This window comes from Brienomyrus brachyistius, chromosome 10, assembly GCF_023856365.1.
Source record: "Brienomyrus brachyistius isolate T26 chromosome 10, BBRACH_0.4, whole genome shotgun sequence".
Lineage (NCBI taxonomy): Eukaryota > Metazoa > Chordata > Actinopteri > Osteoglossiformes > Mormyridae > Brienomyrus > Brienomyrus brachyistius.
This window is the reverse complement of record NC_064542.1, coordinates 7638802-7665488: the sequence shown is the minus strand read 5'-3', so window position 1 is coordinate 7665488 and position 26687 is coordinate 7638802. Positions and strand designations below refer to the sequence as shown.

At 40.9% G+C, this 26687-nt stretch overlaps 3 protein-coding genes across 8 annotated transcripts in view; 2 read left to right on the top strand and 1 right to left on the bottom strand.

Moving 5' to 3' along the window:
- Positions 1–2641: 2641 nt before the first annotated feature.
- Positions 2642–9583, top strand: LOC125750487 (voltage-dependent anion-selective channel protein 1-like). 2 transcript variants are annotated; one of them, XM_049028357.1, is made up of 9 exons: positions 2642–2794; positions 4080–4154; positions 4732–4781; positions 5036–5188; positions 5801–5853; positions 6323–6550; positions 6805–6955; positions 7119–7176; positions 8689–9583. In XM_049028357.1, exons 2-9 carry the CDS (start codon positions 4088–4090, stop codon positions 8778–8780), a joined length of 852 nt encoding a protein of 283 aa, XP_048884314.1. In that variant the 5' UTR covers positions 2642–2794; positions 4080–4087; the 3' UTR covers positions 8781–9583. The 2 variants fall into 2 exon arrangements, with proteins under 2 accessions (XP_048884314.1, XP_048884315.1); XM_049028358.1 differs by lacking the exons at positions 2642–2794; positions 4080–4154; positions 4732–4781; positions 5036–5188 and having other exon boundaries at positions 5829–5967.
- Positions 9584–10209: 626 nt separating this feature from the next.
- Positions 10210–15243, top strand: LOC125750485 (keratinocyte-associated transmembrane protein 2-like). Its single transcript, XM_049028353.1, has 3 exons — positions 10210–10371; positions 12211–12890; positions 13594–15243. Exons 1-3 carry the CDS (start codon positions 10263–10265, stop codon positions 13723–13725), a joined length of 921 nt encoding a protein of 306 aa, XP_048884310.1. The 5' UTR covers positions 10210–10262; the 3' UTR covers positions 13726–15243.
- A 3387-nt stretch (positions 15244–18630) lies between these two features.
- The window catches only part of LOC125750477 (rap guanine nucleotide exchange factor 6-like), a 30071-nt gene continuing 22014 nt past the window's right edge, over positions 18631–26687 (bottom strand). For 4 of the 5 annotated variants that reach the window (XM_049028324.1, XM_049028322.1, XM_049028325.1 and 1 more), the window contains 11 exons: positions 25919–26130; positions 25273–25396; positions 25053–25076; positions 24534–24754; positions 23918–24097; positions 23232–23336; positions 22923–23027; positions 22533–22629; positions 21693–22117; positions 21053–21346; positions 18631–20663 (listed from right to left, as the gene is read on the bottom strand). In XM_049028324.1, the coding sequence (XP_048884281.1) occupies positions 20641–20663; positions 21053–21346; positions 21693–22117; positions 22533–22629; positions 22923–23027; positions 23232–23336; positions 23918–24097; positions 24534–24754; positions 25053–25076; positions 25273–25396; positions 25919–26130 (1810 nt within the window). In that variant the 3' untranslated portion in view covers positions 18631–20640. Of the gene's footprint in view, positions 20664–21052; positions 21347–21692; positions 22118–22532; positions 22630–22922; positions 23028–23231; positions 23337–23917; positions 24098–24533; positions 24755–25052; positions 25077–25272; positions 25397–25918; positions 26131–26687 lie in introns of those variants that run through there. The other variant, XM_049028327.1, reaches the window with a different exon arrangement.

Below are 26687 nucleotides of genomic sequence, written 5' to 3'. Positions count from 1 at the left end.
TTCAAGTAAGAAAGTAATTCAAAAGTATTTTTCATTTATATATTTAAAACTCAGAATACCTCACACATTTGTATATAACGATTACAAGGTACGTCACAAATAAAGCACGTAATAAAGTGACAGGAAAAGTTATGATAATATAACTTTATATGGTAACTTCCCATGGTCTGATAAGGATCTTGGTCAATTTCTTTCAAATATAGGGCACATGAAAAGAAAATGATTCACTGTTAAATTAAAAGAATGAAATGTCAGAAGTTCTTTACCACAGTCTGCATGAATGCTATGAGAGTTTGATATTACTCATACTTTCCAGCATTTACCAAAGTTCATACAGGAAAGAAGCTTTGCTATTTTCCAGTGATGTCAACAACCTCTGTGATGGTTAACGTTTGGAAGCCAGAAGCCGAAAAACCTCATTTAGAGATTGTTTCGTCTCAGGAGTGCCAGATCTGAGAGCCTGTTTTCTTGACAGGATGGAGACCGTGGTGTCTTGCAGGAGAAACATTACTTTATATGAAAACAGTTCTTAAAATGCTCCAAAGTCAACACATTTTTTCCCCTTCATGACTCTTAATCACTCATAACAGTCCATCCACTCTTGCATTCCCAAGCGCTACAATAATTGGCTGAGCAGAGACTTGCCGGCGTGACTGATCCCAACGTAACACGACGCTGACATTGTACATGATTAATATGTAATTGTGACAGATATCGTGTGTCTGAAGCCAGGCGAGACCATTATTAAAAATGATCAGACTCTTAGTCAGACAAAATGCTTAAGGCTGTTTATCTGGGTAGACAGTGTATATTTGCTAAGACAAAAAAAAAATATTTACGTTTAACATTAAAACATTAGCAAATTAACTTGCAAATGAACTAAAGGTTACTGATATCTTATTGGATGGCTAGATTGACACCATTTTAGTTCCCAAAACTCACCCCATGTGCACCTTACGCATTTCCATGTATTCGTTTAATTAAACCACCAGCTCGGTTAATTAATTAACTTAATTAGTTAAATAACTCAATGAGGTATTGATTAGCCGAATAAGGTGGGGAAGTGATTGAGATGCAGCATACAGTGTGTAAGACGATTGTGGCAAAGACTGGGGTGACCTTAGGAGAGGTTTTGAAATGGCTAAGGTGACACACTTTGACAGACATTATATCATAGTTTTACACTAAAGTGAAAATCATTTAAGCACCATTGGCTCCTTAAGACTTTTGGAAAGTACTGTTTCTGACTGGGTACTTTTCTTCACTATTAAATTATCCTGTCCAACAAACCCAGTTGGTCACTGTGACTATTTCATGGTTAGAAATGATCAGATGCCTCCAGGTTGAACTCCTTGCCATTGATGATGGCAAAGGACACATTTGAAGACTTGCTTGTATTCAGAGGATGTAAAATTGCAGTTATAATTAAGTAAATTTAAAAACTTTATTCCAGGAAAGGGTAAATATTTAGAAGGACCAACACCATTTCAGACGATTACAGCTCCAAATCTGTCTTACACTCTCCCTAAAATCTGTGTTTGTATAAACAGTGAGACAAAACATTCTTTCCACCATTATAGCACCACTTACCATACGACGGAGTACTCGTATATCTCCCTTTGTTTATTACTGCTATGTTTACAATGATTAACTTACTTATTTTCTTACATTTATTGCTATAGTACAGTATTTTGAAGCATTCCATTGTTATATAACATCACCATTCTGTTATTTTCTAATTTAAAAAGTCAGAGATGAAAATAAGGAAAACAAATCGAACACCATTTAATGAAACTCTTAAATTACAATATGTTCTGTAAACATTTATTCATAAAAGGACTAAAATTCAGTTTTGCAACATAATTAACATACAAAAGACAAAATGGTGAAAATGCAGGGTACGTGCAACCTAGAGAGGACTTTTTACTGGAAACACTGACATCTAACGGAAAATGTGACTAAGTGCACATATGTACAGTACGTGCGTCTTGGCTACGAGTGCTTTAAGGGAAGGTCATAAAAGAGCAACAGAAAGTGGTAAAAATATTTTGCGTTTGCTTCTGCTTTAGAAATCTTTAAAATTGCTTGATAGTCTCTTCAGAGTCCTCTATATTAACCACACAAAAGGTTTATGTAAACAAATCGCAATCATACTGTGGTATAACATTTCAGTATTTTCCGGCCTTTGCACCTTCTTTCCTGATCACTTAGGGTTAGGGATCGTCTGCCTTGTGCCTCTCCACTTGCCCTGTATATTTTTATATAGAATCACTGCCCAATGAAGCAGAGTGTGCTTTGTGACACTGGGCCTCTTTCCCAGTCTTCCAAGGACCTTAATACCTACGTGTCCCCGGGAGCTTTCTGGCCCCGATTGTGACACAGAGATCTTGGGCCCCCACCCCAGCTACAAAGCTGAGTACTAACCATAAGTTAGTAATATTTAATCAGAGAATACGTTATGTCGTGGGGGCTGTATGTGTCCGGGATGCTCACTGTATTGAAGTTGTTCAGATAAATTCAGTATCCTATCTTTTATGCATTCATGCCTATTGCCCTTAAAAACATGGAAATACCAAATAGCATATAGTTGAAGAATTTAAATTTAGACTGAAAATGTCTCCATGGGAATTATTTTTGGAGATCCCTGTTTATCAGGATGAGGGGGGCGTTTCAGTCTGACACTGCGCTGGGACGGACGCCTGTCTGCGCCGGACCAAAGCGAACTGCGATCCGCTACGAATTGGGAGCAGCTCGCAAGTCTCTGCACGGCTGTGGAAGCGATCGGCCAGCTCAGGTAACGCTGCTGTCCGTCGTGGCTGCATCGGGCCTCGGCGCAGCGCCGAAAATAATACAGAAACATTGTTATTATTGTTTTACATGGCTGCCTAACAATCTGCGCCTCTTTCTTTTGTGTCATGCTGAGCGATCGCTGCAACATAGTTACGCCCTATAGCTACATTTGCATCGGTATATCATACCTAATAGTATCAACGTGAATGCATTGTAATATCGATTAGCAGCTGGGTTCTGCACTATATTTATTCGTATAAATTGGTTCATGAAGGGGACGAGCCTTCGATGCAGTGGAGCTAGGAAAACACTGAACGTGCTTCAGACTTCGATTAGGTGCTAAATCTGACAGTATAAACTGGCCCAGGCAATCGCTGGATAAAATCATTTTATCTCTGCGTCACTGAAACACCTGGGTATTCTGCTGGATGATCAGGCCACGGTTGGGCTCGGTCTGTCCGGTGGGGGTGGCACCGCCGCCCGAGGTCCGGAGCTGGTAGCGGGGGAGAACTTCAGCGCTGTGGCCTGGTGCCTTGCGAGAGGAATCAGGATGTTAATGGAGGAGATGCTCGTCCATTCTGGGCGACAGATGCTATGATTCATTGTGACAATGTTCATTGTGACTCCCCGATGGATGCATACAGCTTTTTAATTATCTCATGTCAGTTACCTATATTTTCTTGTTAGAATATCTCCTGTCGTAGTGTTATGCTGTAACCTATTCGTGCGTTTAAAGAGCAGAATGTTGATGCTGAGACCTGAAAAGTGGCCCATAGTGTAGATGGGAAACTGCCACTAATATCAGAATCGGCTTTGATTTAAATAATATAATCAGTGTCTTGCACATGACATGCCGTATATTTATTTTTAATATAGCAAACACATAAACAATTGCTGGAATTTTAAGTAAAATACACTAATTTGTTTAAGGTTTTTGTTGTAGTTGTGAAAGAATACAGGTTAGGTATTGAATGCTTTAGTCTTGGCCTGGAATCCAGAATGATTTGGTTTCTTCTGGAAAGACGTCACAAATGAGAGCTTTTTAATAATGATTGGTTTGTGGTTGTTATTCCTCAGTATTATGTACCATCTTAAAATTATTAAAGCTGAATTTAACATGCCGTCTGAAAAATACTGGCTGATTTTCTTGGAGTATAACCCAATAAGTTATTTGTGTGCTGATGCCGATTCAGTGACACTTGTGAAAGTGATGCATGCAGACAGCATGCAGTTGCAGTGGGCGTCGTCCATTTGACCTTGATAGTACTTAATAGTATTTTTATTTTCAGAGTATAGGATGGTCATCCCACCTACCTATGCAGACCTTGGCCTGTCGGCTAAAGATGTTTTCTCCAAAGGATACGGTAGGTGTTTTGCCCTTTGTCTCTTCCCTTTTTCCTTGAGTGTAGGCTTCATAATTAAGAAGTTATAACCTTTTTAATTGTTCAGTTTGTTTTATTGTCCATTTGCTTGCAGTTAACATAACTTTGGTGCCAGGCACGGTGTTAAAAGTCAACGTGACTAACTAACTTACTAGCTATCTAGCTGGAATGCCTGAGGTGTCCATAGAGTGTGTCCATCCGTCTGGGGTGTGACCCCCCCCCCCCCCACCTTACGACACAGACTGCAGGCCCCACATCCCTGACCAGGCTGGATGTAGATGGATACATTTTATGTCGATCATTTATTTTGCTGAACACATTCTGATTTGGTTTAACTACTAATCAGTTATGCAGTGCATTAAATTTCTGTGTTTGTTTTATTTCTATTTGTTACATCATCGTTCGCCATGTTTTGCAACATGTGGAAAAGTACAATTAATAATGTACAGTAAACCTCTAACGTTACTTGATTAGTATTAACATTGATAGTTTTATTTTTTATTTACAATAGTGGTTATTATTTGTCTTGCACAAACTCAATTTCTGTTTCATTTTAAAGGATTTGGGCTCTTCAAGTTGGATTTGAAAACACAGTCAGAGAATGGATTGGTGAGTGCTGGTGTCAAGGCAGAGAATGGTCCTCCACTAGATTGCTGACTGATCTTTACAGTGAAGAAGCGTGACGTATAGGACAGTGAGAAATAACAATACATCAAAATAATGTCTTAGAATCTGTCCTCTTATTGCGTTTTTGGATTGTCCAGGAAATCACAAGTAATTTAATTGTGTTTTTCAGTTTACAGTTTGAAATCATCTTGGTGCTGTTGAATATTGTGTAACTGTGTATGGCTTCTGTTTTATAGCAATTCACCACCTCTGGCTCTGCCAATACAGAGACCAGGAAGGTGATAGGTAGCCTAGAGACCAAGTATAAATGGGCTGAGCATGGGCTTACCTTAACTGAAAGGTGGAACACGGACAACACCCTGGGCACGGAGATCACCCTGGAGGACCAGGTAACACGAGTGTGTGATGCTCTGCTGCCAGTGGGCGCCTGAACTGCCGCCTAGTGATGCTCTGAGTTTGACGAGTTCAATGTGTCCCTGGGTCAGTAAGGGAGGGGCTTGTGTTTCACTTCTTTAACCAATCACAGTGCTTGTCGTATGACATCACCACATCAATTAAAATCAGTGTTTTCTATTAAGCGTTATGGTGTACAGATTTCTAAAGTATCTTTTGTCGTGTCTTCCTTTTGTTAAGATAAACAGTATAGGAGTATGCTTACCTGCAAATGCTGTATGGAGCAATGTAAGGGTGCGTCTTTATTTCATGATGATAATAATAATACTAATAATAATGATAATGAATATAATAACAATCGGCACCATTGCGATCGCTGGCACAGAGGCTTGACCTACTGAGCCACTCCGCTCCTGTGCTGATGGTCAGAAGCCTTGAGTTCTAAAATGAGAGAAAAAAAAACAGACCGATGTGATGTTGTCATACGATGAAGACTGCGATTGCTCAAAGAAATAAATGCAGGCCCCTCCCTTGTTGACCCAGGGACACATTGAACTTAATGTCCACCTGATGATGCCTACATTCGACTTCTTCTGTCTTCTCTTCAGCCAGCTAAAGGACTGAAGCTCACTTTTGACTCGTCCTTTTCGCCAATTACTGGGTGAGGAGTGGGAGCCATTTCCCAACGCTGAGGTTATTTGTGGTAGAGCTGTGTACTCATAAGTATTGATACATGCTGTATGCTACAATTACAACAAAAAATAAAGCCGGAAGGGTATGTTCTTCATGTGTTACAGCGTTCCTGTTTCATGGTTTCAACTGTTGAACTATGTTTACTGTTATGCAAATTTGTGTCAGTTTCAAGTGACTGTTATAGCTGGTTTTAGCAAGTTATTACGTTGTATGTGCTAACTTAGAGTAGGCAAATTTAGCTCATATTTTATGCCAGTTCAGCTCATGTATCTATCGCTGAAAATAACCTGTGGCAAACACAGTTCAGTTGTGGGTAAAGCATGGATCTTAATAGTTGTATGTGTAGTTCTGGGAATCTCTCTCTTTATCCAAATTATTGATAACCTGTAAAGTTAAGCTTTATGTTTTAACGTAAGTAACGTAGTTTTTTTCCGCAGGAAAAAGATCGGTAAGGTCAAGACCGGCTATAGCCGGGAGTACATTAACCTGGGCTGCGATGTGGATTACGACATCAGCGGGACCTCAGTGCACGGCTCAGCCGTGGTTGCTGTAGAGGGCTGGCTGGCTGGCTACCAAACGACGTTTGAGGTGGGGAGGAACCGGGTCACTCAGAGCAACTTCGCAGTGGGATACATGAGTGACGAGTTCCAGCTGCACACTAACGTGTGAGTGACGTGTGGAGGTTTCTGACCTCCAGATTTCTGCTGCGTCTTGCGGAAAATATGCTTGATCGTATGCTCAGTCAAAACTACTTTTCTGACTTAGATGCTTAACTGGACAATGGGACCAATATATATATATATGTATATATATAATATATGTATATATATGTATATATATATATATATATATATATATATATATATATATATATATATATATATATATATATATATATTTTTTTTTTTTTTTTTGGCAGGAACGATGGCACAGAATTTGGAGGCTCCATCTACCAGAAAGTGAATGAACGCTTGGAAACGGCCATCAGCCTGGCGTGGACTGCAGGGAACAGCAACACGCATTTTGGAATCGCAGCAAAATATCAAATCGACGACAAAGCCTCTTTCTCGGTACACCGTTCTGCTTTTTTTTTTTGCTTTAGAGATGCATATCAGTAAGAGTCAGGAGAATCTTCATCTGGTTTATAAATGTGCCATTCTGAGTACAAGTGTCATGTGTTTGAAATGCTTTAGAGGGTCACTGTATTTAATGTGCATGGTTAATTTCTTTCAGGCCAAAGCGACCAACTCCAGCCTTATAGGTCTGGGATACGCTCAAACACTGAAGCCAGGTAAACAGAGCAATGAGCAGCTCTGCTGTTATAATAAAGTTTGGGCGCCCTTGTGTACATCTTGTTAATTTCCTACAGAAACCAATGTGAACACCACAGCTTAAACGTTACGCATTTATCACGCATGTGCAGTTGCCATTTATATGATTCCTATAGCAGTGTGAAAAACGCAAACGCCGAAACCCCCCCCCCCCCCGCCCCCAGAATCCACAACCCCCAAGCCGTTCTTGTACTCAGCTCCCCTGCAGAATGTTTCAAATTCAGGAATACCCTTAGGTGCTGTTGCCTTTACTGCACATTTGAGATCCACCCAGATGTTTTGAATAATATTTCAGTGTGGGGACTTTGACAGCTATTCCAGAATCGATGAAAATGCTCGTTCTTTGTCTCGTGGGAGTGTTCAGCTTCAGTGTGGGACTTTGGGTTTCAGAATTTGCAGGCACAGTGCAGAATGTGTTATTCCTTCTATCCATGGAGTATTTTCTTTGCCACTGGCCTGACGCACCCCCACACATATTGCATCCACACCCATGCTTGGTTAAGTGCTATTTTTCGCTCCTTTAAAATAATCACATAAATGGCAGCCGTACATTAACTTTTTTCAATCGAGAAGTTGTGATCACGTTGTTTTCCTTAGGAAATCAACAAAAAGCTAAAGTTGTCCAAGCTTCCCCAAACCTCCACACGGAGCTATATATACACGGAGTTTTTGTGTTTGAATCATTACCTGCTAATCTAAGCAGGTTTCTTCCAGCTGTACAACAGCATAATCCAGTCTTTCTGGCTCAAAATACTAATGAAGATTAAGGTCTTTTGGGTAAAAAAAAAATGCTTAAAGGCATCATATTATGTCTGGTTTTTATTAGATATTGCCAGACTTAGGCACACATAGGATACAAATATTGTCATTTGCAGTTTTTGAAAGCATTGAAATATATATGAATATAGTAATATTCACAAAATGGTTTAATTACAGTGGTACAGTGGTGCAGTGATTAGCACTGTTGCCTCACACCTCTGGGACCCGGGTTTGAGTTTCCACCTGGGTCACATGTGTGCGGAGTTTGCATGTTCTCCCCATGTTGTCGTGGGGTTTCCTCCGGGTACTCCGGTTTCCCCCCACAGTCCAAAAACATGCTGAGGCTAATTGGAGTTGCTAAATTGCCCGTAGGTGTGCCTGTGTGAATGAATGGTGTGTGAGTGTGCCCTGCGATGGGCTGGCCCCCCATCCTGGGTTGTTCCCTGTCTCGTGCCCATTGCTTCCGGGATAGGCTCCGGACCCCCCCACGACCCAGTAGGATAAGCGGTTTGGAAAATGGATGGATGGATGGTTTAATTACCTCAGAAACAAAGTCAACAATTCAGTTGTATAATTTGAGTCTGTCTTTTCATTTAGAGAAAATTGATATGTTACGGTAATGACTTTGTGAAAATAATCCATAATATACTCATTTTTGTTTTAATTGCACATACATTTATTTTGAAGTATTAAATGTCTTTTATTCTCCCCAGGCATTAAGCTGAGTCTTTCTGCTCTCTTGGATGGCAAGAACATCAATGCTGGAGGACATAAACTAGGTGTTGGTCTGGAATTTGAAGCTTAAAAACATGGAGCAGAAAAATACCAACCTGAAAAATGTTTTTGAATGGAAAACCTGGACCAATTGTTTCCTTTTGAGTTTGTATCATGTGGGACTGAGTGCTGTACTGTTCATTTCTGTTACGTGATGATCCATCATTTTTAAAGTCGGACAACAATTTGACATTGTGGAATTCTAGAACTAAGCAAGCAAAGAAATAATATGTCTTAGAGGATATGGGGTTACTTTTCATTGGTTGAAGTTCTATGGCAGCAGAGAGTGAAAATGCATAATTGTGTCTTTCATATCTAATTCCAATAAAATATTTTATTTTTTCAGCAAAAATGCTTGGTGAAAAATCCCAACTCTACTGTTATGAGGACCATTGGTGGAGCACCTAAGTGTTATTACATTGTTTTAGTTAAGCATATTTTATTTTGTAATCCTTATAAACTGAAGTATTGTTGTTGCGAAATTGCATTCTAACTAAAGAGTTCAGTCTTTCATATTGAACTTGATTGAAATTGAGTTTTTTTGCATTTATGCGTCTTTTGGAGTTATTCATTTTTTCATTCTAATTTATTTTGTTCTGCATCATGCTGTCATTTGACTTGACTTGGTATTGCATTTCGCATTAACTGATGATGATGAAACATGTGTCAAGATGGCACTCCTGCCTTTTTTTTCCTAACAAACCTTTAGTTTAAAAGGGAATGCATTTTAGAGGGGAATGTAACCATCCAAATTCGATGTTGAAATTTGTGAAGAACAACATTTGACTGTACTCACAAGAGAACCTTAATAATAAATTTTCCTGACTACTGCGAGTTGTAGTTTTTTATTTTTTACTTAAGCAACATGAAGACAGCCTGTAAATGGTCAGCCGAATGTGTAGTGTACTGGGGAAAACTACAACAGTAAGATGTTTTACATAATGGGGAAAAAACAGGCTTTGAAGTCCACCGTGAGTCCAACCGTTGTGCGTCAGTCTGAGAGCGGTTTTCCATTGGTTACTTCATCTCTTCCCGTAGAATGAAAGAGACATACTACCAATCTTGTGAAGCTGCAAGACTATGGCTGTCCACAGGGTGACACTGGTTTGGGTTGGCTTATGTATTGCTGGAAACTGGGTTGTTTATTAACTAAACTTTAAAGTTACCTTCAGAAAATTTCTGCTTCTTAAAGCTTTATTTTGAAGAGATTAATACACAGGCCATGATGAAATTGTGGGAAGCAGGCAAAATTTGACAGCAGTTACAATCAGTTATATATAATGCATCCATCCATCTCGAAACGTATATTTTATGAATCATATTTAATTAATGTTTCCTTAGACATACACACACACACACACACACACACACACACACACAGGTCCCAGCATCGCGGACCATAGCAGATGGCCAAAAACGCCTTTGCTCAGTCCCTAATCGGCTTCCGTAGCAGATGCTATAATAACATTCCACGCATGAAAACGGACAGAAAGCCGCGGGCTTAGCAACCAAAATGGCGAAGTCTGCGGGCGTGTCACCGGGGTTAAAAGTGCACTTGGTCGTTATGTTCTTTGCTTCGCTGTTCCTGTTCCCGTACAACTGTCGTTCGGATAAAGAGTCAGGTAGGAGAAGCATGAATGTTCACAGCGGCGGTACAGATGACATGTCTGCACTGGGCTGGAGAACTAGGAGACTGAATGATTTTGTTGCTGTGGTTCGGAGGTGCAGTGTGATGCTAATATTAATCCGGACAGGGACTAATCCAAGCGTCTGACTCACCTGTAGTGTACGATTCCGGCAAATAAATGTCAGCGCATAAGCATCCTTTTCGTTATATAAACCATTCCGTTGCTTTGTGGATAATGCGCTGGAGACGTGGGTTACACTTTAATGTTTCCCACCAGATCTAAAAATGTAAACACAGCCACATTTATAATCTTAGACCCAGTTGGGGTCTGGGACTATAACCATAATATTCAGGTTTATGACTGTTTTAGAGAATTTTTTTCGTAATCTATTTTAGTTACTGATCCGATACTTAATTTCAGAAATACGAGGTTTATGAACGTAAGACTCCCGTTATTCGCTGAGAAAATGCAAAAACAATAGAATAAAAATAAGGGAGAAATATAAATAAAGATATGCAAATAAATACATAAGTGGGTGGATGCATGCATAAAGGTGAGAGGAGCAGATATAGGGTGCAAACAGCTTTGGCGTCTGTGCTAGTAAGTTTATAAAGGCAATAAAACTATGAATCACTTGTAATACGTACAACTCTGTTGTCTGTAAGTTTGAATGAATTCTGTTATTTGTTGTCGATCGGCTTCATAATCGCTGACGGCATCAAACACAGAACAACAACGTACATTTAAACAAAGCATTAAAAACTTGCTTCTCTTTGCAATGGACCGTTTTTAATTTGCACATTCCTTTGCGCTGTAAGTCTGCTGAAGCCCTCGAACCTTTTGCAAGTTTGAAAGTGAAAAGTACCTGTAGTGTGCAAATGAAGGTGTTTATGGTTGCATCTTGCAAGGTTATTTTGCACTGCCATTTGGAACAATGTACTTTAGAACAACTTGCCTCTGAAGATGATAGCTGTTTCTCTTTTTGATCAAAACTTATTTTTCCCCTGTCACTATTTTAGTTAATCTAACGGAATAATTTAGCTGCTATACATAATTAACTAAATATTAATGGTTAAATATTATATTTACATTGTATACTAATAGTGTCAGTTCGTTATTAGATTAAATTTCACTAAAACTAAAGTAAAAGTTAAAGTAACATCAGTGTTGTTGAATGTTGTAAAATGTACATTGTAAAACTGTAAAAATGTAATAGGACATTTTTGGGGTACCATAGCATATAAATGTTTCTTGATATGACAACTGAAACGGTCTCCATATATGATCTTCATTACTGATGTAGAACTTATAATTCAAATTTTTGATTATATGAAATTATAAGATTTGGTTTAATGTAATACATTATGTAGAGGTTTTTGTTTGCTAAATACTGCAGTCTGCAATGTTCAGATGATGCTTGTCTCACATCTGGTACTTAACATTTTCATATTCATTTCCTGTGTTGTCATTATGAAGATTATGTTTAATTGAAAAAGTTTGCTAAATGGTGATCTCAATGTTTTGGCAGTCATGGAAATCTGACTTTAGTCTTAATTCTGTAGGTCACTAAAACCCGATTGATTTGGATTTTTTTATTTTAAATGCAATGTTTTGTGGCAAAAGTAGCCTGGTATAATTTAAATTCCTGTTTTTATCTGTCCTTAACTAAAGTGTCGTATTCTTAGTGGAAGTCCTTCTTTTTGTGTGTTGGTGACGCTAAGAAAAGCTTGAAAACAAATTGATTCAAATTTTTTTGACGGCTCCATGTAAATATAGATATTTTACTACACAAGCAGTCTCACTCATAATAATTATAAGCTGTTTACTTTGCAGACACAAATATAAATCTGCAGCCATTACAAGAAAAACAACTGCCTTCAAGTGAGTCTGTGCCCACCCCAGGGAAGACGGACACAACGCCACAGCTCCTTGGTGTTGCAGAGAAGGAGCCTCCCAAAATGTCAGAGCAGAAAGCTGCCGAGCTGACCGTGAACAGCAGTGTCACCACGCCCTCTCCTACCAAGAGTCCCAACAGAAGTGCAGCAACTCCACTCAAAGCCCCTACAAGTACCCGGGGTACCCCCAAACCCACCTCATCAGCGCCGAAAGTAGCCTTCACCCCAGTGGCCAGACCCACGAGCATTCGCAGCTTGGAAGCCGAGCAGCCCGAGCAATTTGATTACGATGAAGATACCACCAAAAACCTCATGGGTGACCTAGACATGGAAATGGACAGCTACAACTATGAGCAGGATCTGCAGAGTGGCCCCAGCAAGGCTGACATGGATGGTGATGATGGTATGGACCAAGACAGAGAGGTGGACTTTTTAAAGAATATGGACAAAGACTTGGAAGCACTGAATCAAGCTGAAAATATGGGTAAGATTGCTGTGCAGCTAAAGGCCACCACCATCTACCAAGGCCAGAATGAGGACTCCCACTTCTTCTTCCACTTGGTCATCATTGCATTCCTGGTGGTCATTGTTTACATCACCTATCACAACAAGAGAAAGGTAATGACAGTTTGAAAGTGATGTTATGTGATGAATGACAGTTGATGCAGTTTGAAAATGTGAAGTATCTCAAAACTGGTTCATAAACCTTACTGAAATCTGTAAGAAATGACATTTCAGTGGTGTGTGAAATGCAAATGCGACCTACAAAATAGATCAGAAATGTTATTCAACTGTCCAGCAACATTCTGAATTAGTTTATTTGTGCATAATTATGGTAAGAACATTGTGGGTTTGCAGTAATAATGTGGTTTATAAGGGAAGTCTGTTATGAGCGTAAATTAGCAGACAGTTGGCAAAGTATGAATCAAAGACTTTACTGCAGCACTTCAGCACGTACAAATAATGATGCTCGGTGAGTATGAGGTGATGTTCATATCTCATTATAGTCAAATGCAAAGTAATTTGGAGATAATGAACAATTTTATTCCTGGGGTAGGCTTCGCCCTAACCGTGACCCTACTTGGGATTAAATGGTTACGATGATGTATGGATGAGCCGCTGTAGAATCAGGAAAAAGGTTAATTATGGTCTGTACAAAATTATGTCTCTGTCCTTTGTTGGGAAGATTGAACTAGTTTTGTATTGTTTGGTATCTATAATGCTAGCTAATGTGTGTGACTTGTTGGAGAACTTTCTTGGCAGTTGGCAGTGCAAACTGTTAGGTCTCATGGACATATGGATTTTATCTGCCCCCCTGTAGATACTCCTCCTGGCCCAAAGCAGGAGATGGAGGGATGGGCTGTGCTCCCACAGTGTGGAGTACCACCGGCTGGATCAGAACGTCAACGAGGCCATGCCTTCACTCAGGATAACCAACGATTACATCTTCTAAACGGAGAAGAGAAGTCCTGATGAGAAGATTGCATGAATGCTTGACTTTTGAGTGTAATATATCTGTTTGTGAGATCTATCCTATGATGCTACAGAAGTGGTTGGTGTAAGGAAGGTCAAGGAACTTCATTCATATCAATCTCACAAACAAAGGCAGGATTAATTTGGTAGAAAGGTTTCATCTCAGCTTTGCGCACACTTCTATAAATATTTATATGTAGCTGGTTAGCTTGGGAACCCATGTACATGACAAAATCCCTCTGGCCAAGGACAGAAATGACTCTGTTGTGAAATTCTGTAGCATTGCAGGGAGCTTCAGAGATGAATATTAACGTCCCTAGGATGGCACAACAATATTCATTTGAAAATATTATGTTATTATGAAAAAGTAGTATGTTGCCTGTTTGAAGATTATCAAGAAATGTTATATTAAGCTGCACTGTATCAGACAAACACAATGTATGATGTACTATCGGTTATTTTCGGGCATGGAGCAAAATCATTCTTCTTTTACTGCTTGATTAAATAGTTATAATTTGACTCATGATAATTCAAACTGGTTAGTGGTTAATGATGATGATTTGCGTGAGCTATAAATACTTATCATGTATGTATAAATACTTATCAGAATCCATAGTCTTTCATGGATGAACTATTCTGTAACTTGGATATGAAGATGCAATTATTCCAGAAGTTAAAAAATATCTCTTTGACTGGTTACAGTTTTATTGTGTTTGTATGACGGTCTGAACACGAACATTGTATGAAAATGTAGCATTTCTATTAACTGTTCTGAGGAATCATCCAGCCATGTGATCCTGTAATGGGTAATCAGTCCTGATTTTTGTGTGCGTGTGTTTGTAATGGTCTTTGTTGCAAAACAAAGTAATGCATTTGGAATTTTATAATACACTTCTGTGCATTTAGTGGTAAATTTATAGTTTGTATGTATTTAAGTATATTTAACTATATATATATTTTTTTTTTGGGGGGGGGGGGTGTCCTGAATGAATGGCTTGTAAAGTCATACTTGGCTGGAGTGAGTGAGTGGATGTTCTGTTTGATGTCAGCATGTTATGCACACGTTCCTCCACCTATGATTCTTATGTACTATAATAATGGCAATACAAGAGTGTTGTATTTATAGGCAGTTTTTTTTTAAGTTTTACATTTAATGAGACAAATTTCTTATTAAAGTAAAATTTGTGCTAAATCATTTTTGCAGCGCAGTAAAGTTTGTGTAGCATTTTAGCATGTAGTGATTACTACACCTGTCTGCTAAAAAGGAACGGTTTGTCGGGATACAGGAAATGAGCGATGGCGTGTTAATCGTATCGGTTGTCGCATAATTATTTTTATGTAATATATTTTATGTTTATATTTTGAAATGGTTTCTTATTGGTGTCATATTTGTGCTTGGAAAAACTGTCAGTCATAGCAGTTATCAACATTGTGTGGCTATGGAGTCGCCACTCAAAAGCTGTTCTAAAATAAAATTGACATCTGGTGTTGAATTGTGCTGAATGGTGGATGGAATTTACTATTAATTGTAGCCTCACAGATAACTCTGTGTTTTACCATAATATGGAAGTGTTGCGTTACGTACATGGGATAGAGGCAGTGAGGCAACAGTGTCGCTTAAGTATCTGTGTGTTGTATGTCATTGCTAACATTTCTATGTCCTTAGCACTATTGTAACAGTAGCAGTAATGCTGAAGTTATTTGTATTCTAGTCAACGCTACCAATATACAGATTGATAATGAATAGCTACACTGTCCCTTATGTTCATGGAGCTCCTCCTATAGATTAACTATCTTGTTTTCAGCTCTCTACAAAAGTGTGGGTTAGAACTTTCAGGAACTGGCCGCCTCTTTAACCGTGTTTCCTCGGCACTGAGTCCATGTGTCCTGCATGGAGAGATTTAAGATGTTACCCGGCCCATGTGGAGAATCTGACACGTGAATTGACTCCCGGTACGTCACCAAACTACTGGTAATTCTTTGGGCCCGTGAGATTTCTTAAAGAACATTCGAAGGAGGTGTGAAAAGAACACTTTTCATGTCCCTTTGAACCTGCGTCCCTTTGAATGCTCACTCCACGCTTGAAAGTAACCCGAAACGTCCGCGATGGTGCATTAAATTATGGACGTGCTTATTTTACACGAATGACACAAAGCTGCTGAGTTTTCACTGTGCAGCCCTGTAATTTGCCTTCTTTTGAACAAGGTTTGTCTTAAACAACATAATGTTTCTAAAAGGTTTTATCACTGCCTTTCATAACGTTTTTTGTTACCAGAAACAGGTCTTTTCAGCTACCTGGCTGCCAGCTGAAGACATGCCTGATACTTTTCCAGCTGACCTTGGAGTTAGTGTGCAGTCCATCAGCTGTTTTGTGCTTTCAGAATAAAAGTCCTGCGGATGAATATCTAATACAGGTACTTCCGCGGAACTTCTTTTTCCATATGCATCCGAAGTTCAACTGCAAAATGGTTACATTTTCAGTTCCTGGAATGAGGACAATGTAGAATGTGAGTCTCTGGGTTTTGGGCTCTTTTGGTCAGAAAGTCATGGCCCAGGGATGATGGAGAGGTGCCCCCCCCCACCCTACTCTAGCAGATCAAAGCAGATTCAGTCATATTCAGTGGGTGACGAAAGACATTATATCTTTATGCCAGGTTTTGAAGACGCATGATGATTTCAGTTTTCTTTCCCTTTTGAATGATATGTTGCTTTGTAGTATGAATGTGTGCGTTATTCGTAATGCCCAGAAGGAGGCGCTAGCGTGTTCTTGTACACCTGAGACTTTCAGTTCTTTCACAGCCAGTTTCTTTGCCTGCATTCTAACAGATTAACTCGCCAAAGTAATACAGACGACTGTCTTCTGCAGGAGAAAAGTATGGGTCCATAAAACAAAGGCAGACGCAGGCGTTAATACTCAGTGTCCCTCAGTGCTGGACCTTCCCTTTGGCGCGTCGCACCCCCTGTGCAGGGCAGGATCTGTCCTCGTCATCCGTCCTCTTTACCACGCCTTTCACCATTGTTGCTTCCTCTGCCTTCCTCCTGTCATTGTTTTTCATAACCTCATGTTTCTTTAATGTTATGCCTGTGTTCTTGGCTGTTATTTTAACTTTGATGTTAATCCTGATTTTATTCTTGACATGTTTCATTTTGTTGTTTTCCTTTTTTAAAATGTTAATACTCACAAAACATGTCCGCTCTGCAGAAGCTCAAAAGAACCATGAGAATGGTGACTTCATGAGATTCAGCAGTACAAAAGCTTACCATGGAAGCATTCACCATAGAATCAGTGAAACTCCATGCCTCATATCTCTAGCTGAATATGAATTTGTCATACATATCTTAAGGCCCAAGCAATGAAGGCCTGTGGGCTATTCGACTTGTCACAGACCCCTTACTAATTTCTACGACGGTGTAGATCAGTAATTCTCAACCTGGTGCTTGGGGATACACAGACAGACCACATTTTTGCTCCCTCCCAGCTCCCTGCCAGACAGTCCACACTTTTGCTCCCTCCCAGCTCCCTGAGCAGAAACGTGGACTGTCTGTGGGTCCCTGAGGACCGGTTTCGGAAACACTGGTGTAGGCGTTTACTTAAAGAGGCAAAAAAAATTATCACCCCAAGACATACGACAATGAAAGGTTAGATCAAAGATTAAAATTCAAATTAAGAGTAAAACCGTAATTATTTTTAGCAGAGGCCCCAGTCAGCCCGTGAAAGCTGATGCATTTCGGAATTCTATCCATGTTTTAAAGCCGCTTACACAGTACAGGATGTTGATATGTAGAGCTGGGTGAGATGAGCAACGTACTAAAGGACGAATGACAACTACTGTCGTTACTCTCGGTTTTTTTTTTCTAGAATTTGTACTTTGTTAAGTAAATTAAAATTGGTGTACATCTTTTTACTCTTCTTATGCCCCAAGTGCCCCCGCTACGACCCTCACGAAACACATACTGGGTCCATTACTTTGTGCCCCCTGCTAGTTTTGAATCCATCTACAGCAATTGGACGGTTGATTTTCTGCAGCCTTTTATTTCATTTATTTTTCATGAATGTTTTTTTTCTTTTAATGCGAATCAAGTTGTGTCATCTGCACATCTTTTGTTTTGGTTTGGTTGGTTTTTAATTATATACATTTCTTATTTATATTTATATGTTAGTGATATTTTATTTATGATAATGTTCATATGAAGCCATTTTAGAATGAATGCAATGTGTCATAGTACAGCCTTTACAATAGTTAGATCTGTGTGCTTAAAGACCCACGTTCAAACTTAATAAGGTTGGGGTGCACGATAATCTTCTTATCGGCAAGTGGGGGGGCCCAGCAAAAAATATTTGGATTGATCTGAGACAGTCTATGTTTATTCATCTTGACCCTCTAGCAGTGAAACACGAAAAGCTTAACATTTTTAGAAACGCAGTGATGTCACAGGGTTTGTGTAAACATGTGATATACCGCGTTTGATACGTGCCCTGAAGCACTGGCCTTTCATCTCCGTACCACCGCTCCATATATGACGATGATTATCTTCATCTTCTAATTAGGCAGCTAAGCTGAAATGGAAATGAGGCTCATTTACAGGCCCCGCATGCAGGAAAAACATTATTAGAAACAGGGTGATCATTTATTACAAACAGGGTTACCGTCTCGGGAGTTAATTAAAAGAGTGAGCAAACTTCGCAAAGAAGCCTGTTACTTGTTTGCACAATGTGTATATTTTTTGTTTGGTTAATCACAACTGGTGTTGTTTTGTAACTATATAATAGCTATGCATGCCGATAAAAAGTTTGCTCTCTCTCTCTCTCTCTCTCACACACACACACACACACACACACACACAGACACACAAACGAATAAATGAAAAATGAACAATAGGCTGCACCATTTAACAGTTTTATTTTTATTCAAATTTTTATCAGTGGAATCAGAGAAGTAAGCGGTACTTTTAAAAACATACTTTTAAATCAAAATATAACAAATATATACACTTGATGGTAAAAATACAAAATAGTACACAAGCAAAGCGTTGTCTTTCTAAAAGACATAAGTTACAACAACTATCAAAAGGGAGACAAAAATAAGACTTAATAGCAAACTTAATTGTTACTTGTGCAGTGTAATTGCTACTCTTTGCTTATAATTGTGCAATTCTGCCTTATGAATATATCTTTATGTATATTAATTTCACATTTCACTTATTGCATTCCATATAATGTAGCAGATCATATGTTCAGTCAGCAAGAAGTGAAGTTTAAATGTAACTCAAAATGCAGATATAACAACATCCCATATTCAGCTGCAGGAAAACACCAAAAAACTGAAGGTTTCGTTCAGTTTTCTCAGTCACTTTCATTCACAACATGATATATTTGTCACACTCAAGGTTTCATACTTCTTCAGCTTACCTGGAGAATAAATAAGAGTTTGCTATTGACACATTCGATCAATATGATCAGCCTGCCTGAATAACAGCCTTAGCGAGGTCATGCAGATGAAACAGACAATAAAATCCACCATCACTGTCATCGTCATCAGAAAAGGGGTGGTTTGGTCTGGATTCTATTTACATGGCTCTGATAAATGTACATTTTTATAGATGTAAAAACATGAAGGAGAAGAATATGTGAGGATGGAGAGGCTTAGCAATGAGGTGACTGACGCCGTCTTGCTAAAAGGGTCCCTACGATGACCCTTTGTCAGTGGAACTATTTCATTAAAGAACTGGAGCTACCTCTCATACAAATGTTCATACAACCTCACGAGCTGTTAATGTAACTGCGCGCATGAATCGTTTTCATGTGGAATATGCAGAACAACAGTTTTTTGACTGATGCTACTTAGCATACTCAAGCTTGTATACTCACTAACAGAAAAAAGGCTGTTGTTTTGAGCTCAGGAGTTTGTGTTTGTGGCTGTAAGGGTGTGCAGTATCATTTAACAGAGACACTGAGAATGAGCCGTGCAATTGCATTTGCTGTTGCATTGTACATACAATTAAAATCACCATCCAGAATAACATTTATTTCATCGATGGCAACATTGAAGGAAATGCAAAATATTTCATATATTAAATAAAGAGTGGAATTTGTTCAGTAGTCCATGGAATTATCCTGCTGTGTTGTTTCTCCTTTATTGAAAATATCACAAACAACTTACCTCTGACTAAATATCATTGTTGAAACACCACACTGTTATCAGATTAGTCCCAGTGACTAGCCTTAGAAATGGTTAAGATTAAATGTATTTGTTGTGATTCCACTTTGCACAGAACATGTTGTCGTATTTCAAAAATGAGAAAGTTCACCAAAGTAACGTACTTTACAGAATACAGCCTGTATGTCCTGTGTAAATGCAAGTGTTGAATTTATGATACAAGCACCTAAATATACTGAAGCATTCTTCTGAAAATGCTATTTTACACACATTCATACTGAAAGCCTATAAAACACACACAGTGTAATACCTACTGCACTGGATGACCTGTTACTGTGTTACCTCTATCACTTGTACATCCGTCTGGTTAGAATAGTCAGGTAAATTAATAAATAATAACCTTGTCTGAAGGAACTTATTTTTAAAAAGTACAATGGCAACAAAACAAATAATCTGTTAAACAAACAAAATATTAAATTGGATTGGACACAACCAAATTCAAGTCACAACAAAGTATTATAGTCTGACAACTGGTCCTTCAAGTGTAAGATAATAACCAAGCATTACTGTGAGTTGTGGCTGTTTGGGACGTGCACGGAATCCCCCGCTGTCCCGTCTCTGAGAATGCAGCTGTTTATGGAGGAGGGTCAGCAGCAAGATTCTTTACGGGTTATAATCCAGGGTCTCACCCACCGTGCTGAAGTGCAGCTCCGGACGACTCAGGCCAGATGTGGCAGCTAGACAGCTGAAACCTGTGCGTCTGTGAAATGAGGGAATTCCCATTATAAAAAGATCAGAAGGCTTCCCTGCACATTGCATTGAAATATTCCGGAATGTTCTTTTGAGGAATTAACCTTGTCGTCAATATGCCTATAAGGGGGAGTGGACAACCAGTTGACCTTTTTCTGCCCACAGTTATGTTCTGACTCTTATTTACTACCCATTTAGACTATTCTTACTGTAGTGTGTTAGTTAATGCCACTGTTGCTTGACTGTTAAAAAGAAATTAATTGAATTAAAATGAAAAACAGGTCATTCACATATAATTACTGAAGAGTATTTATAGCATGAAAGGGCAGTTAAAGGTCTGAGATGCAGTACAAATGCTACCCCCCTGCAGGGCAGTTAGCACATATCTCCACCTCCTACCGGCTTCAGGGCGCTTGGGCCGCAGGTCCTCGTCGCTCAGGCCAGCTTCGGGGTCCCGATACCCCTGCACCAGTCTCTTCAGCTGCCCCGTTGCACCAGGCTGCGCCTCGTAGCCCCCAGGGCTCTGAAGCAGCCGTGATCTTTGTAGGGCCACACTGTAGTCAGGAGGTCTGGTGTGGGGGTGTCTATGGCCATCCTCCTGCATGTCGCCCAGGGAAATCCCCTGGTAACCAGGAGGGGTCGGAGGGGGACCTCTGTACTTGTCATACTTGGCTCCTGAGGTCACGCAGTACACTAGCAGTGGGGCGTTATTGACACAACAGAAAAAAAAAAACACATTTGCAAATGAATCGCTGACAAGGTAACACAGCTCAGCTTTAATGGAAACAGTGCAGGTACACAATCCAAATGTCACTAGTATTTATAGCATATTATCAACTTTAAAGTATTTTCACAGCGCAAATTATTAAGGTTAGAGGTGCTGTTCAACCAAAAACTGTCACGAAAATCCCAGTGCCGGTCCAAGAGGCATGATCTATACCCCTCTTATAGTAGGTTAAGGTTAGAGTATCAGCACTCATAGTAATTGATAGGTGTGGCCAGCCTGAGCAGTGTGGGTTTGATGAGAGACTCTCCTCACCTATGAGTCCTTGGTCTGTGCTGGTGGCCACAGTTTTGTATGGTGAATCTGTGCTCTGTGCTCTACGCGGGGGGGCAGCACGCACGGTGCCCTCTATAGCCCTGACACTGGGGTTGCTAAAATCCAGGGGATCAGAGACGGGGCTTGGTGGCACTCTCTGGCTGTACTGCTTATTTTCCCACCAGTCCTGAGGCGGTCTTTGGCCACTGTCACCTGCCCTCATCCCTAGGGAGGCTCCCCCAGGCTGCTGGGTGACCCGAATGGCTGATCCAGCGGCACCCTGGAAGTTGTGGTGGGAGCTACTGGAACAGAAGGGCAGACTGCCCGCGCCTCCGGCCTCCAGACAGCAGATGGCAGTGTGATCCTGTGTGTGCTGCCTCTCAATGCTGGAGCATGGGAGTGTGGAGGCTCTCGTGACGGTCACTCTGGCCAGAAGGAAACCGAGAGGAAGGAAACACTGTCAATTCAGAAAGAATCCATTAAAAAAAAAGGTGTTTGCTGTAGCAGCCTATCGAGTTGAAATCTCATGACTGCTTCATTTTCAGACTCATCACAAGCAATATTTGAATGACAGCAATTAAGTGCATAAATGCCGTATTCGTTTAGCGACAGACGTCACGTTTCAATGCTAAAACACCGTGGTGCAAAGTTAAAAAGTCTGGCTTTCCATGATATATACAGGATGTAAATTTGTAAAGCTGTTTAGGATTAACAGTACCGGTGGGATACTTGGTGGAGGGACATTTTCTTGTGAAAATGACTTAAAATATAAAAGGTAACAACAGGCAGCTGAGAGAGGAGCTGTGGATGTTTGTCTGGGAGGGGCTGGCAGTGAGGTACCTGCTGCAGGGCTGGCTGCTTTTGACATCAGTAGGGGTGCTGTCCCTCTTCTCTGCCGCTGTGGCAGGAAAGTACTCTTCTGCTGACGACAATGAGTCTGCAGAGAGGTCATCAACAGCAGAAGTCCTCAGCATTGCAGATCACGGGATAAACTTTGTGAAAGTGAAAGATTTACAAAATGGCTGTACAAACAAATAATTCAAGAGCCTCTACGACTGGATAACTTAAAAAAAACAGGGTTTTTTTTTAAGGAATGCAGGCAACATGCATGCAAGTCTGTAGCAGAATGTGATTATGTTTATCTCTATAGCTTAATTCAGCTTTAATTCCTAAGGTAACCTCATATGAGTCATTCATCTCTTAGAGAGTGACCACATCCTGGTGGCCCACCTAGGTGGGCGCTGATGACCTTGAGGCTGGTGTCACTGGCCGGTGATGACGAGGATCCTGATAGATGCACAGGACTGGAGTTGTGAGACTTTGGCACGCAGGTCCCTGAACCATCAAGGGAGGAAAGAGATGAGGCCTCGCATAGCAGAGTGATGAGCAAAAATGTGCCTGGAAACCTATTACCGTGCTGCATTAAAATGTGTAAAACGTGCATTTCCTGTAATATGCAGACAGACTTTATGTAAACTTTGGGGTTGCCATCTCAGGCTGCTTTCACGCTTAGGGCCCTGGCAGAGGGACCGGCCTTACCTTTCTGGGGAGAGCCGTGTGGGGACCCCGAGGGGCTGCTGTCCTCGGGCACCTTGTCCTCGCCAGACCCAAAGGGCCTTTTAATCATATGGGGTGGACTGGGGCCTGAGCAGAGCAATTAGACAGGGTCCAGTGATGAAACAGGGCTTCATTTGTACAAGGCACCAGAATGCAGAGTGTTTCCTTTCAGGTCTCCCATCCTGCTGTCCCTTCAGACACCTACACAGCTGAGAGTGATGCTTGGGGGTCTGAGTGTAGCCTCAGGCCATTTATCCGTTGTCATCTCGCTTTCTTTCTTTATTTCATTCTGTATTATTCTGTTTTAATGATGCTGTAATGTACCACAACACAACCATGTAAAGCGGCTTGGGGTGACTCTGTTGTGAAAGGCGCTATATAAAAAAATACATTGAATTTATCTGACACCCCTAGAGCGTATTGCAGTAGGTGGGGAGGCTGGGGGAGTAAAAGGTCTTGCTGATAGACGGCACACTAACTGGTCAGCTGAAGCTTGAACGGGAAACCTTCTGCTCAGAAACCCCCCCCCCCCCCCCCCCCCGAGTTAGATGTCTGGTCTTTTTCTTGATCACTTAGTACTTGATTTATTCCGTGCAGCTTTTGCGACGTTGCAGGCGTCACAGCACGGCTCCGCCGCAAAGGCGCAGCGAGGACGGAGCAGGACTCACTGTGGGGAGTGGGGTCCTTGGCGGCCGCCTTCTTGCGAAGCGCGTAGAGGCTGACAGGGGGCGCCAGCAGCACCTGGCTCACACGCTGCTGCGGGGACTTGCTGGACGGCAGCGCCGAGCGGTGCGACACGGGGGACGTGTCTGACTTAATGGACCTCCTCTCGCTTAAGCCTTTGGAAGCTGACGCATCGGCACGGGGAATGAGACGGCGTGCGTGAGTGTCACAGTCCCGCAGGATAGCGTAATTACAGAACAGCAACACTATAAGCATACTTACAGCCGAAAGCAGACAAAGGTACAGCAGCAATGGACAAACAAAGCAAGCAAACAACTAAAACTGGCAAAATGGGGGAAAACACTCCTTATTCACATAGAAAATTGTTTTTTTCACCAAGGTTCAGTAAGTTACTTGTAGGAACAGGGTAGCCGCTAGAGATTTTGGGCCGCCGACCCAGAACAATCCAATTATGCTTCGAATGTTTTTAGGGACCCTGTCACTAAGGGGCCCTTACAATTGTCCCCCCCCCACAGTCTGGACTGCAAAGTCCCAGCCATACACAGCAGTGAGTCCCGCCCGTGTGGACACTGAGGAACCCGTGAGCTACGGGACACTCACAGGCGCCGTACGCTGGCTCACACTGCAGGGACATGACCTGGAACCTCTCCTCGTCAGTCTCCACCTGCAGGTCGGACAGGTACTGCTTCACCTTGCGGGCCATCTGCGCGTCCTCGTACAGCTTCTTGGCATTAAGCAGGGAGCTGCGACGCACACGCTTCTTGTTGGCACCGCACTGGATATCCAGTAAATTGGAATTGGGGGTTCCCTGACTGAGGGAACTGCAAGGGGGATGCAGAAGAGTGACAGAAGCTCATGTTATCCAAGCTAAAAAAAAATACATTTAAGCTATTGATTATTTGTAATTTCTCACAGGATTCATGCAATACAAATCATACTGGTCAATCATGGTTGTTTTTTTTTTCTTTTTGTTAAAGTGACAGTGAAACGCATGCATCTAATCTAGCAGGCTGCTTTGTGGATGGTGAACAGGCAGCAGTGATCAAAAGAAAATTGAGTCTGACATTTTTACCTAAGTGAATGTGAGACTCCAGAGAATAAAACGAATTCTGGACTCACCCCAGGCTTTTCCATCTTTTTTTCCTGAAAGCACAAGTCCAAACAGAAAAGATATTTGAAAAGTGTACAAATTCAAATAAGATGTGATGTACAGTGCAACCCTAACCTTCACCTGCGCTCATCAAACAGTCAGATTCTGAACACAACCACAGGGGAGCAGAGAAGCAGGGATGTTAATTAACTGAGATGATCAGCATGGCTTGGGAGACTTCAGACATACCTCTGTCGGAACATGAGGTTGGGGTCTACGTTTGTGGAGGTCACACGCATAACGTTGCGTATCTCCTGTGCAATCATCCGCAGCTTTTCAAAATTCACAAGACCCTCCACATTGTTGTCGTTCCCTGCAGGACAGACACGGCTGTTTATTCTGACAGTTTAAGTCAAAGTGACACATTCTGGCTCATTTGCTTAGAAACACCCCAGAAGTCGTCTCTCTCTTCTGCCGATAATTATTTAAAACTTTCTGATGCAACAATGAAATAAAATAAGGTAAGAGATGATACATGTAATAACTTTTCAGACAGCAGCTATTATTATTGACCATGGTGTCGTTCTGTATTAGAATTGTTATATACTGCAAAACCCTAATGTGAAGAGATAGACACTGAGTTTAGGGCTTTCATGCATATTGTTATTCCTAATATATAAACATAGCATGAAAAGGAATCACTCGTTTTCAAAATATCCTGAAAGAAGTTGCCATAGTTTCATGGTTTGAAATGTATCGAAATTTTGTTTACCAAGAGCCAATGCAGCTAAAGTAATTTTGATGGTTAGGATAACCTGAAACATTACTTTGTTAAACAATTAGGAAATACTCAGCAGCGTCCACTAAAGTGAAGCAGGATGCATGAGAGACGTACCCTCATGCAGGAATGTAAGATCCTTCTTTAGCACTGGGAAGAGAGGAATGATGGGGGGCTGGATGTTTGGGGCACTCAGCACATTTCTGTACTTGGCCATGTTTCTAGACGGGTCAAACAGGTCCTGCAGATCCCTAAATAATTTCTCATACTTGTTTGGCAGTTTCTCCCAGGTGCTTCTCAGACGAGCCACTGGAGCCAGGTTTAGCCCACTGTGCAAGGAGACACACACACACACACACACACACACACACACACACACACACACAGAGTGACACACACACACACAGGCACACACACACAGTGACACACACAGACACATACGCACAGACACACGCACACACACACACACACAGGCACACACGCACACACACACACACACACACAGTGACACACACAGACACATACGCACACACACACACACACACACACACACACACAGAAAAGAAAACAATGTAAATAATGTAACTGAACTATGAATTGCTGAAATACAGCTGGACAGGTGATGTAAGTGGCCACACTAGATTGTGAAGAGTACGTGTTAAAAAAAAGATTCCATCAGGCAATTGATAGAAACGTTTAGATTTTACTGCCCTTTCCTGTAAAAGCAGCAGGAAATGGACACTTACAACATTATCTGCCGCACTTTCCATTTCATTCGGCATATAAAGTTACTAATGCTACTACATATTGGTTTGATTTTACTCTTTCAAATGAGCAATAACACATACAGAAATATTAATCTATGTGACAAGCTAAAGTTTCATCG

What these genes read in the sequence shown, in the direction of transcription:
- LOC125750487 (XM_049028357.1), top strand. Translation starts at nt 4,088, where the DNA reads ATGGTCATCCCACCTACCTATGCAGACCTTGGCCTGTCGGCTAAAGAT. An exon ending in TGTTTTCTCCAAAGGATACG is followed by an intron (nt 4,155 to 4,731) that starts GTAGGTGTTTTG and finishes TTCATTTTAAAG; the next exon opens with GATTTGGGCTCTTCAAGTTG. An exon ending in ACGACAAAGCCTCTTTCTCG is followed by an intron (nt 6,956 to 7,118) that starts GTACACCGTTCT and finishes AATTTCTTTCAG; the next exon opens with GCCAAAGCGACCAACTCCAG.
- LOC125750485 (XM_049028353.1), top strand. Translation starts at nt 10,263, where the DNA reads ATGGCGAAGTCTGCGGGCGTGTCACCGGGGTTAAAAGTGCACTTGGTC. An exon ending in TCGTTCGGATAAAGAGTCAG is followed by an intron (nt 10,372 to 12,210) that starts GTAGGAGAAGCA and finishes TTTACTTTGCAG; the next exon opens with ACACAAATATAAATCTGCAG. An exon ending in CCTATCACAACAAGAGAAAG is followed by an intron (nt 12,891 to 13,593) that starts GTAATGACAGTT and finishes GCCCCCCTGTAG; the next exon opens with ATACTCCTCCTGGCCCAAAG.